The sequence below is a fragment of the Perca flavescens genome, chromosome 22 (assembly GCF_004354835.1).
Source record: "Perca flavescens isolate YP-PL-M2 chromosome 22, PFLA_1.0, whole genome shotgun sequence".
In the NCBI taxonomy this organism is placed as follows: Eukaryota; Metazoa; Chordata; class Actinopteri; order Perciformes; family Percidae; genus Perca; species Perca flavescens.
Window position 1 is genome coordinate 11,026,571 of NC_041352.1, and position 17,289 is coordinate 11,043,859.

The 17,289-nt window shown below is 40.9% G+C and overlaps 1 protein-coding gene across 1 annotated transcript; it reads left to right on the plus strand.

Annotated features, from left to right (window-relative positions):
- Positions 1–3,472: 3,472 nt before the first annotated feature.
- On the plus strand, positions 3,473–17,289 carry dap (death-associated protein). Its single transcript, XM_028569715.1, has 4 exons — positions 3,473–3,721; positions 4,713–4,821; positions 11,765–11,807; positions 15,609–17,289. Exons 1-4 carry the CDS (start codon positions 3,667–3,669, stop codon positions 15,726–15,728), a joined length of 327 nt encoding a protein of 108 aa, XP_028425516.1. The 5' UTR covers positions 3,473–3,666; the 3' UTR covers positions 15,729–17,289.

Below are 17,289 nucleotides of genomic sequence, written 5' to 3' on the forward strand. Positions count from 1 at the left end.
TTTTTTTTCTCTTTTGCCTTTTATTGCTCATCTTGCTGATGCTTCTGCTGCTGCTGTTTGGACACGACAGTGGGCTTAAAGGTGAGAGAGAGAAACTGTCTGCTCATTAGAAGAGGACTCTGCTTGATAAATGCTTCAGTCTTAGAGGCTGTGTAGGTGGACAGCTACTAGGCTCTTTTTTTTTATTGTGTCAGTCAACTTCTGTAATTTGCTCTTATTTAAATAATTTATCAATTGAAGGTATTTGAACAGTATTTATTCCCACTTTCCCTATTAACATTTGCATAACATTTAAGTCAGACATTAGCTTATGAGCTCAATTGGATCTTTTCACCGTTATAAACACAAACACATTATATATATATAATGTGTTTGTATTTATAATGTATATATATATATATATATATATATATATATATATATATATATGTATATATACACTACCGGTCAAAAGTTTTAGAACACCCCAATTTTTCCAGGTTTTTATTGAAATTCATGCAGTTCAATGTCTTATTGTACTCTGAAATGTTAGAATAGAACAAATGAACAATTTAAGTTACAAAAGAAATCATGGAATAAATTTATAAACCAAAATGTGTTCTAAATTTTTATGCCCCCTTTGGCAGATATAACAGCTGAACACACTCGTGGCATTCTTTCAACAATGGAAATCAAATATTCTTCAGAAAGTTCTTCCCAACTCTGTTCCCATAAATGTGTGGCACTTGTAGGTTGCTTTGCTTTCACTTTTCATCCCAAACCAGCTCAATGGGGTTTAAGTCTTACCATCTTGTTCTTTTTTGCTAAGGTAGTTCTGGCATAGCTTGGACTTATGTTTTGGGTCATTATCTTGCTGTAGGATGAACCCCTGACCAACTAGGCGCATACCAGAGGGTACTGCATGGCGCTCCAAAAAGCTGTGGTAGCTGTTTTGGTTCAGGGTGCCTTTCACTCTGTACAAATCACCAACCGTGGATCCAGCAAAACAGCCCCAGACTTGCTTCATGCTTCCTCCTCCATGTTTGACAGTTGATGTCACACACTGAGGAACCATCCTTTGGCCTACTGGACAGCGTACAAAAATCCTGCGTGATGAACCGAAGATTTCAAATTTTGATTCATCAGTCCATAACACCTTCTTCCAGTCTTCAGTAGCCCATTGGCAGTGTTTCTTGGCCCAGGCAAGCCTCTTTTTCTTATTCTGACATCTTAGCAATGACTTTCTTGCTGCAACTCGACCTATCAAACTTGCAGCTCAAAGTCTTCTCTTTACAGTTGAAACTGAGACTTGCTTATTACGACCACTATTAAGCTGTGCTTGAAGCTGTTGTTCTGTGAGCCGCCTATCACGCAAGCTGTTGACTCTCAGAAACTTGTCTTCTGATTCTGTTGTGGCTTTGGGTCTGCCAGACCTCTTCCTGTCAGAGTTTCCCCCAGTCTCTAAGTGCTTTTGATGGTGAAGAATACTGTACTCACTGACACCTTGACTTTCTTCGCAATTTCTCTGTAGGAAAGACCAACATTCTTAAGTGTTATGATGGTCTGTCTCTCTTCCATTGTTAACTGCCTTTTCCCTGCCATTTTTATGGCAACACACTACTTTCTGCAGTACAATACTGTTTAAATAATGCTCACGAGGGTATGGTACCACAGTGTGTTCCAACAATTATACAAACAGAGGGGGTTATAAGTAATCCACATAAGTTGGAACACCTGTGGGAACTGGTAGGACCAACTTTCAAAGCTTGATCAACCTCTATTGCTGCAGAACAGCTTTACATTGTTTACCCATTTCTTGTTCCCTGAAAAAGGCCTTTTTGTATATTCTGAAATGTACATTATTTAGTTTTGGGTAACCTTACTTTTTTTTAACCTCAGGCAGTTCACCACTTACCTTTGTACCATTTCAGGCTATTCACTGGACTTGAACTGCTAAAACTTCAATAAAAAACTAAACAAAAATTGGGATGTTCTAAAACTTTTGACCGGTAGTGTATAATATATATATATATATATATATATATATATATATATATATATATATATATATATATATATATAATGTGTTAATGTGCATTCAGTGATATTTACTTTCTTTTGGTAGTATAGTGTGTTGTATACATTTGAGTACATGAGATCAACTGGAATAGTTGAGATGGATATAGAATTAGACTATAGATAACTAAATTAACAAATTACAATATTAACATTTTCATTTAACAATTCAAAACATTTCAATACATTACATTATAAAAAAATCACATATTCAGATTTCTGTATTCAGTTAACAATGATATTGTATATGACTAGTTAAATTCAAACATATATATTATATTCATAGGCCAATAAAGTAAAACAAAATATACAAACAAAAACTATAGAAAATAGAAAGTAGTGTAAGTGAAAACATTAAATTGGGAGCACAGTCACAGTTTTAATAGGCTAGCTTTTTGATTTGTGCGGACGTTATTGTCTCAATACATAGTTCCATTTCTTTTTTGAAACCTGCTTGAAACCATGGGTGTATTATAATGTATTATAAGCTTGAAACATATTCAGATTGCACATTACACGCTGGCAACCATGGATGTTTGCTTGCTTTTTTTATACTTTATACTACTTACTATTTACATGCTTTTACAAATATGTTATACAGTGTTTGAACAATTCAGCATCGTACTTACAAAATATATAAAAAAGATATTAATTTCCATCCAATGAACATTACAACCTTACTTAATGATTAAAAAAAAATAAAACTCGAGAAGAAAGGCACTTCAATACACAAAGAGAAAAAAAGAAGGTAAAAAAAACCCAATACAAAATACAGAAAATACAATACAAAGAAAAGGTGAAATGGAATGTAGGCTATATAATCACATTTCCTTGAACAAATCTAGCAGTACATCAGCATACTTTTCTTATTATTAATAATTTGGATAGACTCAAAAACAATTCCGAAATTCAATTCTGAAGTGAGTAAAAGTGGATGTTTGCTTGCTTTTTTAAAAAAACTTTATTTCAAAAGACAATTTACAGAAATTCAATCATTGCAGTACATAAACAAATAGGATACAAGAATATATACAAATAATATATGAAAGTAAAAAAGAAAGTAATAGTCTAAACAGAGGAAAATAAAGGAAACAAAAAGGGACAGACTTTCAAGAATGTTAAAAAATAAAGACAGCAGGAGCACTTAAACAAAGAGATTTGAGTAGATATCAGATATTAATATAGCTTTCTTATTGGATACCAACTTAAGAGACTCAAAGTATGTCAAATTCAACTTGGAATAGTTTGAAGCACGGTGTTGAACTGGAAAATTGTGCCTTGTGGATATGGAACTTAACTAATAAAATAAAGAGATTTACAATATTACACAACTTTCTATCTTTACATTCAAAATAGGTAATAATATGGATGTTTGCTTGCTCCGACCACTTTATGGCTACGCCCATAGACAGTAGGCTACGCCCGACGTCAGCAAGCTGCTTACGGTTTCCGCATGACGTCATCACGCATCGTTTCCAAACAATGCTCAGGAAAAAGCCACGTTGACGTTCCACATTCAAGTGTAGTCCCCAATTTGAGGCAGAATAAAGCAGGAATTTGTTTGTCAGACGCTCTGGTGCCTTCTCGCTGCAGAGTGCCGTTACAGCAGACATGTCTTCACCGCCGAAGGAGAGAGTCGAAACCAAAGGAGGACATCTCCCTGCAGGTAAAGCGCTTTGTGCTGCTGTGTTGTTTTTGAAAGCTTCCATTAAACCTTAAGGCCTGTGGTTTTGCCTATGGTGTCAAACCAATAATCACATGAGGATGATTAATACTTATGCAATCACTACACTTGCAAATGCCAGCTGCTGACAATAACGTGTCTTAACGTTCAAGATGTAATCGGCCATGTTTCTCAATTTCGCACATTTCCTTACTTCCTGATTGGCGTGAGATCTTACAGCATATTGAGCCTTGTGATATTGTAGCGATTGGTAATAATCTCATTCTAACGTGAAGTTATGTCGCGGTTATTGCTGCTGGGAGGCGATGACGTGGAGGTCATAGGCGCAGTCTTGTGGATGCAGACTGTGGAAAAAAAAAAACAGTTAAGGTGTACGTGGACATGGGCAGTGTGACAGGGCACTGGGCCTCAGCAGCCGCGGGACTGATAGCACACAAAGATAAGAAATGCCCCTCGCACCCAACCTTTGGTTAGTGTGAGGCACACAGCATGTATAGCTCAGTCTGTAACAAACATGCAGGTGGTGTGTTAACTTAAATGTAAGAGCACAGCAGGTCATTCATGTTATTTCTATAAGCAGAGCCTCTGCAGTGAGGTCAGAGGTCAGCATCAGAACAGCTGCTGTCCTGCAGCAATTAGGGACTTGCTCAAAGACGCATCGGCAGGATGGCTGCTTGTCACCACAGCCGTTTTACCCTTGGTCTTTCAGTTGAGGGACAGACTTCTAACTCACTATGTTAACCTGCTGTGCTACTTCAAAATGATTATGTTCAAATCAAGCAATATAGAGGTGATACGTTCTAGTTATGATCCATTCAAGTCCCAAACAGACTACTGGCAATGTAACTGTTAGGGACTTTCTCACTATTTTAATTGGCTGTTTATACATTGATTTATGAACAGTTGAACAAATTGTCACAGTTAATCTGTGTGTGTGTGTGTGTGTGTGTGTGTGTGTGTGTGTGTTTTGCAGTAAAGGCCGGAGGTATGAGGATAGTGCAGAAGCACGTGCAGGCTCCTGCCGCTGCAGCTCCAGAACCACTGCTGAAAGATGATGACGAGGAGGAGTACGTTAGCAGCAGGTAGGACACCACACAGTCATGGAAAGATTAGTCTGGCTAGTCCACACAGCGTTCCGTGATGGGAGAAAAACCAATCACAATCGTCATGGGCTACACTAAGCGCCCAACACAGCCACGGTGCCGCTGCAAAATAGCCTCGGGAAGGAACTTTGTTTGTTGGAACATGTGTTTGTTAAAAAGTTGTTTTAGTCGTGCAACAGAAAACTCAGATTGGACAGATAGTCTAGCTAGCTGTTTCGATTTACCCTGCAGAGATCTGAGGAGCAGTTAAGCATAGTCCTCATGAATCGACCGGAGTTTAAAATTCCAACACAAAGAAAGCGGAAGGTAACGGACATCCGGGCGATAAGAGCGTAATCCGGCAAAAATTCAGGCAGCACCGGAGCAATCTCGGAAGTGGAACGTCGTAGATATAGACTATGGAAAGATTACTGAATGGGCCTACAGCACAGGGGCCCAAGTGGTGAGGAGACCCCTGGGCTTTGACTGTTAAGTGACTGTAACATTTCTTGTTGGAAAAAGAAAGAGCTGTGAATGAGAGAAATAAAATATGTCTAAATGTCTGTATGTTCTAAAGCACAATGAGAAAAACATCTATGTTTTTTTTTTTCTTCAAATGGCGACCTGTGACGACTGTGCCCCCCCTTTCCAACCATGACATCGTTAGTCCCTCCCCCGGTCTTATGCAATTCACATTGAAATAGCCCCGCGTCAGACCTATCTCTCGACCTGGTAGGCGGTGAAGCCAAGTCGATCAACACGGCTAACTCTTTCAAACACAAAGTCAACCCTGTTTGAGCCCTAGGTGTGAAAGGGGTATTAGACACACAAAAGGACTACTAAGAGACACAAAAACGACATGGCCACGTCATTTACATTTGTCTTATGTCTCTTTGAGTCTGAGTGTCTTGCCCTTATGTTGCAGAGGTGGGGGCGACTGTCTGTGCATGTTTCTATAAGACTGTACTGTAGGCCGTTTTGCAGCAGACTTGTGTTCTGTTGCCAGCTAATTCGGTAAACAGCATAATTACTGCATAATTACAGCATTAACTTGGACAGCCCATTCAGCAGTCACTATTGTTTTCCATAAGCAGTCTTGGTTTGCATGTTTTACATCACACCAGCTCTATTTCTGAGTGACAATAATTGTTCTGTTTCCAGATTGGCATGTTTGGTTTTTGCTGCTTGAATGCATTGTTTCTACTGAGGTCACTCCGTTCTACAAGGTGTTGCAAGAGTCTGCTTTTACACACATACGTCTACTCAATGTTCAGTATTGGTACAGGTGGCATATTCACACCACATATCGTGGGTGTGGGGGGTGGGTGAGGGGGTGGGAGGGGGTGTTAATGAGAACTGACGAGCAGTGCGCAGCCAAGAGCAGGGTTCAAGAACATTGCCAGTCAAGAAATGTTGTTTGTACTTAGACACGCAACCTCACACGCTGAAATATGCATAGCATGTTTTCTTTTATCCACCGTGCTTGTTGTTTGAGTATTTTCCCTGTAATTCGGAGCAGGAATAGTGTCATGCCTGTCCGTGGCAATAAGTCATTTCCTCTTGCTCCCATTTCCTTTGTCCCAAGATGAGTGACAATAATAGGCAGAGCAGAAAAGTGGGGTCAAGTAGATGACAAAGTCCAAACACAACATGCAAGCAAGGGTAAAGAAAGATGGGCAATAGGAGAAACCCTTAAGTTGTAGCAGACATTGGTCAGGGTGTAACCGCCATTCCAGCCTGCTGAATATGCACTTCCTCATTTTGTTTTTCTTCAGAGGATATGTAGTCATACTGTATGTCTTGGATAATTATATTGGGACTGGAATAGGGCTGCACAATTAATCGCAATTTTATCGAAATCGCAATAAGGACTAGTACAATATCCAAATCGCAAAGGGGCGCGAACTAGGAAATGTGTGCTATTTTTCCTTCAAGAATCAATGATTGATCAACTAAGCGATTTAGCTCTAATTTAAAAAAAAAAAAAAAAAAAAAAAAGTATAATCCTCAACGCAGTGAGGATATTCCAAAGAGCAGAAGCGTCAACAATCTGCATTTAGATTTCAAAGAAATGACTCCCTGCTGTTTTACGACTGTATTATTTATTTTATTACTTGCATTGAAGTCTTACTTAAAGACATGATTGACATGTTATAATGAGTTGCACTGGTACAGGAGCAAACCATTTTGTAAATTCAATATAGTATTTTGTGGGTTTAAATATCTCTGACTCTTTTCCCTCGTGTGTCAACTGGCCAATAGTCATACAGGGTTTAATAGTTGCCCGAGTATTTATTCTTCCAAATGTTTCCTTTTTTAGAGCTTGCAGTCGAAGAAGAGGAATCATTGCTTGGGCTGTGAAAATAAATTAGACAAATAGTGCATTTTAATCACTGAGGAAAACCATTTCAATCCTTTAGCTTGATAAACTCCTCTTGGCCGGGCTGTGTAAATGCAGGTTTTCCTTCCTCCCGTGAAATGTTTATCTTTAACTAAAAATGACCTGTCAGCCCATCCAAAAAGAGAGGCTGAGTGACTGCAATACATCAGTAAATGCAGTCCATGAAACTGTCTCACTCATACACACACTGTCTGTCCCTCTCCGTGTCACGCTGATGGACGTCTAGCAGGTGGCTACTGGGTAAATTTCACATTAGTAGCAGCCAGTGAAGCGTTGTAGTCAAGGGAACACCTGCCGTACGCAATCTAGCCGAGATGGACAGATGGGGCGAAGGGAGAAAGATAGGTGGCTGGGATTACGGCGAAGACGAGAGGGGATACATATTATGGTATGGAAAGTGAGGGATGCCATGGCGATATGAAGATACGAAAGAGGAAAGGTTTTACTGGGTAAGAGAGGGAGTAATAGGAGATGGGTGGATAGAGTTTGAGATACAGGCAAGAAAGGGAGGCGTAAGCCAGAGCAAGCTGGTGACCCAGTAGCGGCTTCTTGTTAAGAAAAAACTCAGGAGCAGCACAACTCATTCGCATAGGTTTACATGGTTTAATTTTCAAAAAACACCATATTTTTGTTGTACTGCACATTGTTGCAGCTCCTCTTTTCACCCTGTGTGTTGAGCTCTCTGTTTTAGCTACAGAGTGAGACATCTCACTTTTGTTCCATCTTTGTTGGGAGTCGCACATGCGCAGTACCTAGGTAAGGACTACTAGCCAGTCAGAAGCAGAGTATGAGGGAGTGCCACGCTAGCAGCTAGGCGAGCATTATAACGTGTGTTACAAAGTGATGCACGTTCGTCACGGAAGTAAAGGCTGGACTACAATAGAGCTGTTTGGAGCAGTTTGTGAACAGTATTTTCTGTTGGAGATGGTAAGTCCCTTTGGGGGGACTTTGGGCTTTTTCACTTTATAAACCTATAACATGCACAAAAAAAGATATATAACACAATAAAGGAAAGGGTGGAAAAGCCAAAAAGCATAATATGAGCACTTTAAGACTTCCACAGAAGTACTAAATGAACACTTAATTGAGGAGACAGTTAGGCAGGCAATACAGTTTGACCACAATGTGTTATTGTGCAGTGCCGTCCCAACTCTCCGAAGTTCCTGTCTTCCTGAAGTTGTCTTTAAACTCATGCTGGAGGCGTTCCGTTTAGCTGAACCTTTTAAGGTAAACAAAGATAATGCAGTCGCCGTAAAAGCAGATGCTAAAAGCCTAGTTCAGCCTATCTCTCTCTGGAACGTATGCTGAAGTGTGGCTGGTCCACCGACCTCCAAAAGAAGACAGTCCTGAGACAAAAGATTCCCTTATCATGCAGCTGCCTAGACTCCCTGAATCTGTAGAGACGGAACATAATTATACATGAACAGTTTTGGTTATTAGAGACTGGCCGGATATTCTCGTCCCCTAACCTGTGACCTATGAATGAGCTGATGTTGTCTAAGCTTTCCCTTTTTAGTCTCATCGTACAACAATGTGGTGTTTCTGGAAATTCCACCACACTGCCCACTGGCTGTCAGGTGAATGTGTTTTTTTAAATGAGTAAATGTCTCAAAGCACCCAGGTACATTTCTTCTGTGTTGCTGTTAGAGAAGCAGGAGCAGGAAAGAGGGAGGCTTGGAAAGGGAGGTAAACGGGGGGTTGTTTTATCACTTATATTGCTTCTTATTAAAGGGAATACATGGTTTATGAATTGCTCACACATCGACGATGAGCTCCACGCGTAAAAACAACAGAAGGGTGATCATAGGCTTCATGTCGGGTTGCACTGTACCCTCTCCTACATGTTTTTGGTGAGAGGTGTATATGTTCCAGAGCCTCTGGAAAGAAGAGCGGGTGGTGCTGTGTGCACGCTTGACTAAATCGCTAGGAGGAGGAGGAGGAGGAGGAGGAGGAGGAGGAGGAGGAGGAGGAGGAGGAGGAGGAGGAGGAGGAGGAGGAATCAGTTTCCATGGCAACCACCACCTCGCCCACGGCAACAAACTTCCTGCTCTGCTGAATCAAAGAGATGGGTGGGGTAGTGGTGCTGGTGGTGAGGAGTGGCTTTTGTGCCAAAGACAGAAAAGAAAACACCATACCATCAATGCACAATTCACTCTTATCACAGTTATTAGTTTAAAATTAGCATTCTGTATTACTCTCTCGTTTTCTCTCTCCCTCTCCTTTTCCTGTACCTCTAACTCTCCTGGTACAAAGAAAACTCCTCCCCAGGATTCCCTATAGCTCGCTACTGCCCCCTAAAGGCTCCCTCTGTCTCTCCATACCCTCCTCCCAATCACACCAAACCATCTCTCTCTCTCTCTCTCTCTCTCTCTCTCTCTCTCTCTCTCTCTCTCTCTCTCTGTGTCTGTCTGGGTTTCTCTTTCCATTTTACTATACAGATAGAATAGATGAAAAATAGCTGTCAGTAGTATATCATTTGTGTCTGCCTGTCTACAACAGTATTTAGTATTATTTAGTCCTCCTTAAAAAAAAATTATATTTTACACTTTTGAAGGAGTCAGATGCTTGTAGCTGTCTGTATCTCTGACAGGCTTACACCCATAGATATATAAACAATGCTTTATATCTATGCTTACACCCCTCCCTTCTGTCTGTTTGTCTATTAATGTCTTATCTGTCTGCCCTCTCTCTATCATACCCAATCCTTGTTACGAGCAAAGCTTGATGCTAACATGCTTCAAATGCATCACAGATTTCCTTTCATCCTGGGTTTTTTCATACCTCCCCTCCCTTTGCAATCTGTTTTTAATATTTCAGGATTTACACCATGGAGATCGGCATTCAATAGAATACAGACATGTGACAACCCTGCGTGAGGATGGCCTTTTAGAATAAATGAGGAAATCTAGTATCTTATAATGCTAGCATGCCAATTTTACAGTTAACTATAATGTTTGTAATAACAGTAGATACATACTTCTGCTGTGGCTGCTCAGCCAGATGTGTTTAAGATGAAAGTTTAGCACAGTTCTTGCACATAAACATACAAAATTAATCCCCCGGTAGCATTTCTTTCCACAGTTGAGGTTTTTCTTCATCTGGCACTTTCCATATGCACATTTATTCCCCATCCGTTCCTCAGATAACCGTAACAAATTGAAAACTCTACTTTCCAGCCAAATGTTACTGGTAAGCTAGCAAGAACACTTCACAGCTAGCAGAGCATTCATTTGAATGAGCAACATGCTAATATGTTATATTGTAGTTAATTGACTTGCTAATAGAGAACCTCTCAACCCCACATTTTGACAAGTGGCTAGTGAGAACATAATCTGTGAAATTCAACATATGCAAGCATTAATTTAATAGCAAGGTGTAAATACACTCATTAAGATAAATAGCAGAAGGCTATTCGGTGCCAAGATGTTGATTGCAGAGATGGAGGTTAGCCAGATGTGTTGAAAATCCATAAAAAAAAGTTGTGCATGGATCATAAAATATATAAGAAAGTAGCAGATGTTTCAAATGATAAGTTTCCTGAGTGCTTGGATTCTCACTGCTGAGGCTGCAGTTTGTGTGAGAAACTTTTCATCTTTTCAACCTAGTTATGCTGTTAATGAGGTAAGCCCTAAGTTGGACATGCTTGCTGCTATAGCTAATGTCTTTGAGTGGAGTTTTGAAGGTGGCTACCACAACTGTACTCTTTTGCCGGGGGGGTGACGCCGCCGTAAAAATTAGATGGCGCTCGTTTGTCATGTCAAGGTCGATACTTACCTCGGGTTCCGCATTCCTCCTCCTCATCTTTTTCTCTGCCTCCATCCCTTTCCTTTCTCTATGTCTGAGTGAGCGCTCGCCTCCCTCGCTCCTCCATCCTTTTCGCCTCTCCTCTAACAGTCTATTATGATCCCCCTCTCCTCCCTGCCCTCTCGCCTCCCTTTGCTATCCCCCCTCTCCTCTATCTGCCCTGCCCTGCCTTTACCCCCTTGCCCCCTTTCTTTCCTACACTTCTGTTTCCTCTCCCTTTTTCCTCCTTCCCAAATCCTTCCCTTTGTCATCATTCACCTCTTCAACTCTCTTTTCCTCTCATAGCCTCAGCTCTCCCCCACTTCCCTCTCATTGCTCTCCATCCAGAAGGTGTGTGTGTGTGTGTGTGTGTGTGTGTGTGTGTGTGTGTGTGTGTGTGTGTGTGTGTGTGTGTGTGTGTGTGTGTGTGTGTGTGTGTGTGTGTGTGTGTGTGTGTGTGTGTGTGTGTGTGTGTGTGTGTGTGTGTGTGTGTGTGTGTGTGTGTGTGTGTGTGTGTGTGTGTGTGTGTGTGTGTGTGTGTGTCTTTCTGTCTTTCTTTCGGAGGTTTTAAAGTAGCCAGATTGGTAAATGTTGCCATCCAGTAGGCTACACCCTTGGCCTGCACACAATATGACTAAATTAAACACACAATCACCACAGAATGAAGCACTGGGCACCTTCTCTGCTTACTGAAATGTATATTGTTATGAATTCTACAAATCCTTTTCAAATATTTTTTTAATTTTGTCTCCTTTTTAGTCCACCAAAGGCCCCAGTGATTGTGTCTGGAGTGGTGACAAAGGTAAGACACACACTCTGACACACACATGCACAGACCACTAGTGTTGAAATGAGCATGATAAGGTTGTTTATATGTGAGACATGAGCCCTAGAGGGAGAGGTAGAGGCTTAGTGCTGACATATAACAAGAGATGAAAGGTATAACAAGGCAAAACAGGGGGAGGAGAGAACAATGGAGAGAATACCAAGGGAGTGCCCAACTAAGAGAAAAAAGTAAAGATAGGATAGGATATCTAATCATAACATCTGTAATTGAAGAAAATGCTGTGAAATTAATTGTTTGCTAATAACCATTTTTATCTATAAATCCATGTTATGCACACCAGTAATCTCACCTTGGAACACATAGGTGAAAACAAAGACATTTGGATCAATTGTCACAATTTCTTATAATTCCAGTAGGGATGGGTATCGTTTTGATTTTAAAGGTATTACTACTTTTACCGATACTGCTTATCAATACGGTATTCTGATCGATACTTTTTTTTTTTTTTTTAAGGAAAAAAGAGAAATTAACAACATAATTGACGCTGCTTTATTTTCTCATATGTGGTGTATATCAATTAACATTCTTGAGTATCAAACTACAAAAGCATTGTTTTTAGCAGATTATAGAAATGCAAAAAAATAATCAAATAAACATTTTTACAGCAAAGGAAACAGCATTTTTTTTTTTTTTTTTTTTATTTAAACATATCGTTATTTGACTTGGGTGAGACATGCAGATAGGCTGCAAATGGCCTAACCGTTCTTAGCTCTTTTTCTGGAGAAAAGATCAACATGTTTGCCTTCTCTGGCAGAAGTCGGGACCTCTCCTGGCTTATGGTGTTCCCTGCAGCTCACTACCATTACACTTTCTGAACATTTCAGAATTTATGAATGTGCCCACAACAATCAGCTGGCTAATAGTTACTTGTAATCATTAGAGTGCGTGTGTGTGCGTGTGTGTACTGTTTGCGGTGATATCAGCAAGGTGGCAGGCATGCCATTTATCCCCGATCCTCCTCTAGCCTTCCTATTCACCCCTATCACTGCCATCAAACCCAGAGGCTAGCACTGCACAAAGCCTCAGAAAAGCCTTTTAGGAGCTAAGTGAAGTTTGTGGCCTGCTGGGATTTTTTTTTTTATTAAGGCCTTTCCTGGCTATGTATTTTCTATCTGTCCTTTCGAATGAGAGAATGGGATCCTCAGGTGTGTGTTTTTTTTTTTTTTTTTTTTTTGTGTGTGTGTGAATAAAACACCTGAGAATATTCAACCCAAGGTATCAAAGGTTGGCATCTAAAGCTAGACTAGCAGAAGTGGAATATCTGTAGGAAAAGAAGGACACTTAGTTCAGGTGATACATCCTTCCTCATGTTCAGAGTTGGGTTTTGTAGTTTAGACCACATATCCTTCTGCCTCCTGGGATCAGAACCCACTAGAATTTCCTATTCTGTACCCCCCCAACCTCTTTATTTGCAGTATGTCATCTTGAGCCACATGGATGTAAATGGAGCGTGTGTTTATCAAAGAGAGGACTGACTGACTCTTGCAAAAAACATTCATAGGCCTACTTGCTTGATTTTGTGGCGGCAGTAGCTCAGTCGGTTGAGACTGGGCTTGTCCCCGCACAGGATAAGTAGTAGAGTGTGGACTAATAGCTGTAGAGGCGCTAGTTTGCTTCCTGAGCACTGCAGGAGGTTCCCTCCCCACCAAACCCCGAACTGCCCGGGCGGTATCCTAAGGCAGCCCCCTCGCTCTGACATCTCCCCAATACATAATGCATGTGTAGAGGTCCTGTTTGTGCATGCGTGTATTTCAGCCTGTGTGAATATATAACAGGGGGGGATTCACCTTGCGGTATTCAAAGTATAACTTCATCTTTATGTCACCACATCTGATAATAAGTTAATGTCCATATCAAATCTCCACACGTGTATCGAAACCGAACATTGCAGTGAAGATGCAGAGAAATAGAAATGCGTATTGTCAGTTATTTTAGCTTGTCTTATTAAGAAAGCCAATCTCCCGCTGGCCCCCCTTTAGTTTGCACCCTAGCCCTGCCAATCACCATGACTTCAATTAACAGTTTGGTGCAATAATACGGTTAATTTGTTGCATTCCCTCCCATAGTTCTGCTTAAGTAGGCCCGAAATGGAGAGATAAGCTTAGAGCTTCATAAGATAAAAGATGTCAAATCCATCCACATCCCATGAAGTTAGCTGTGGAATTGGCTTTAATTGAAGAAAAAAAAAACACACACTGTAAATGTTTTGTGCCCACCTACACACATGCAGTAGAACTAGTACACAGTCTCGCATGCAGTAGAAAACTAATACAAACAGCGGATTAGGGTCAAGCAAGGTGTGTGTGTGTGTGTGTGTGTGTGTGTGTGTGTGTGTGTGTGTGTGTGTGTGTGTGTGTGTGTGTGTGTGTGTGTGTGTGTGTGTGTGTGTGTGTGTGTGTGTGTGTGTGTGTGTGTGTGTGTGTGTGTGTGTGTGTGTGTGTGTGTGTGTGTGTGTGTGTGTGTGTGTGTGTGTGTGTGTGTGTGTGGCAACACATGGATGGCATCAGCAAAACACCAACCTACAATTGAGCATTTTACGTAAAAGAATAAAAACGTGCAATATTAATCTAAATAATCATCTAAGCTGCAGTGTATTGTGAGTGTGCAATAAATCTCATCCATCCACTTAAACTAATGTTTTTCTCAGAAATGTGATGGGGGGGTGAAGAAGGTAAGAGAAAAAAAACAGGAAATTAAGATGCAAACCATAAGTAACCACTGTAAGGAGAAAAACATTGAGGAAGACAGAAAAGAATGCTGGCAGGTAAAGATAAAAAGAAGGGAGGAATTTAGTCATGATCGTGGTAAGTCTGATTAAAATTCTGCATTCCCCTGTGAATCGAACAAAATCCCGCTTTGATCCGATTTTAGAAGCGAGCAGCTGTTTATGGGCATTTTTCTTGGAATAAGAGATTGAGGTTGCAGAGCACATGAGCGCGGACAGATGAGTGCTCCATATTCTACCCTTCACTTAGGGGATACCCTCATTGTTATTATGATTATCAGAGGGAAGGGATTTAAAAATGGGGCATAAAGTGTGCATACTTCCTGTTGTGTTCACGGTCGAGTTCTGTCATGTGCACTGATGTTTTCATGTAATTATTGTAAATAATCTAACACTAGTTGCAATATTCTTATTTTGTCTGCATTGTCTAACTTGGATAATGAGCCTGTCACTGATAACAATCCCATCACTACCCCACTGTTTAATAGCTAACTTCAGTGAGATGGATATTTGATGTATGATGCAGTGGTAGGTTTGCAACAAGGTACGATGCAGCAAAGCTTATGGGCGGCATCAAGTCCAAGTTGAGCTCTGATCATGATTTTCTGGCAAATATGAGACGAAGGGGATGTAAGACAAATGTTTTCACACATGGTTTGAGCACTACTGCCAAAGAGGATAATGCTTTGTCTGCAGTTACACCTGTCTGCATGCTCCTTGTGATGGTAAAATACTTAAACTGGCAAAAACGATGACATTATAGCATTTTATATTGGCCATCAAGAAGAAAGTCTGTCAGAATGTAGCAGTTGTTGTTTTCCATCGTTAGTAGGCATGCAGTGGTGTTGTACATGTTTTAAAATGTCAGGTAGTATTGGCGCCAAATTTCAAATTGTTTAGCAGGAAGACTACATGTACATATTTCGCAGCTTAGGCTGTAAGCTTGAGGGTCTTGGCTTTTTGTGTAAAACGGTGCATGCAGTTCATCATTTTCCCCTAAAAGACATTTTGACTGCCTGTGTTCTGTTCAGGGTGATAAGGACTTCACCCCTGCAGCCGCCCAGGTGGCTCATCAGAAGCCCCAGCCTTGTGTCTCCAAGCTGCCCGCTTCCCAGCACATCAACCAGCACATCCACCAGCCCCGCAAGTGAACTAGGCAGCGAGCTACATCGGCTACGCCAACTCCACCAGCCGGCCTTTCCCAATGGAACACATAGGATGAAGATGTTTCCCCAACAGGCACAGATCTCCTCTAAATATTCGGAGTAGTTTTTGTTAGCCTGTTGCATTTCATGTAGGATGAATTAATCAGCAACAGACGCCAATGCCAATACAGCCATTGCAGAAGTCCTCCTCATTACACCCCTACTGCATTGTTGTTGCACTATTCGTCCTGCACTTTTGTGTCCTCTCCTTAAGAGGGATTGTTTCAACAGTCGTATAGTCTTAAATGGGTGGAGGGTCTTGTAAAATGGCTATTGTTCTAGGATTACCCTTTTAATTGAGAAATCTGAGTCTGTGGGGGGAACTCTCACCCCAGCGATGTGCCGACCATCACCGCATAACAGCAACTTGCCAATAACGGCAACATATCAATCAGGCCAACTAACCAACCAATCAACTCAGTGATGAGCCTAAGCTCCAGCCTTCTACCTATGATCTTCACAGACCAAAAGAACCAATCAACAACTCACGAGGTGGACACCAGTTTTACATTATCAACACAAACCAAAAAGAACACGGAGAGCAGCTACTAAATTGCAAAACTCAGCTCGATGCGTGTGTATCACTGAGACTGTTGCCAAACTGCACGGGTACAGCATGGACCAGAGAGTTAAAGTAGCTAATTACATGACTGCATTATTAGCCCAAACGCTGAGGTTACCGGCGGCAACTTTGACAAGCATTACATTTGGCCATTTCAAAATTTATAGATGCCTAATTAGGAGAACCAATGAAATGCAAAACAAGACCCACTTTTCTGTAATGATGGCTGTCATTACCCAGGTAGCTACTTGATGCATGTTGTTAGTGTCATGACTCCAGATAGCTTTAGCAGAAGCTAATACAGCTTTTGTTGCAGTTTCCTGCTGTGTCACTGTTCCTACCTTCATTTAACAGAGCGGAGTCGTCCTAAATTTCTGATCTACTCTCCATTTTGACTGCTTTGTTGGAGCTGTAATGTCAATCATTCCCTGGCAATGTTAATTTTAATGCAAACTCAACCTGCTTCATAGTTAAAGTCTCCCATCAGTGCCTCCTTGCTTAGACTCGCATGGATTTACATTCTATTTGCTATGCACCAGAGTCAACTGGAATGAAAATATAGTCTGAAATGAAAAGCTACTGTGAAGCAGCTGCAGTATGCGTTGTGTTTGCATTAACATTAGTCGGAACATCACATGGTTGAACAAAGTGTTGCAGAGAAGTAGTTCAGAAAATAGTGAGGCTCCTAACTGCAAGATGAAGGTAGTAATCGGCGATGCAAAAACGTTCCATAGAAAAGTGTTTGAACAAATATGTTTAACTCTGTGACAGTTAGTCAGTGTACAAGGAAAATGCAATACATTTATTTCTACTTGCCAGGATATCTGCAATTATGGCTCGTTGCATATCAGAAATCCGTATCAGCCCCCAAAGTCATGAGCAGCACTTTCCTAGAAATTAACACACATCAACACATACACACACACACACACACACACACACACA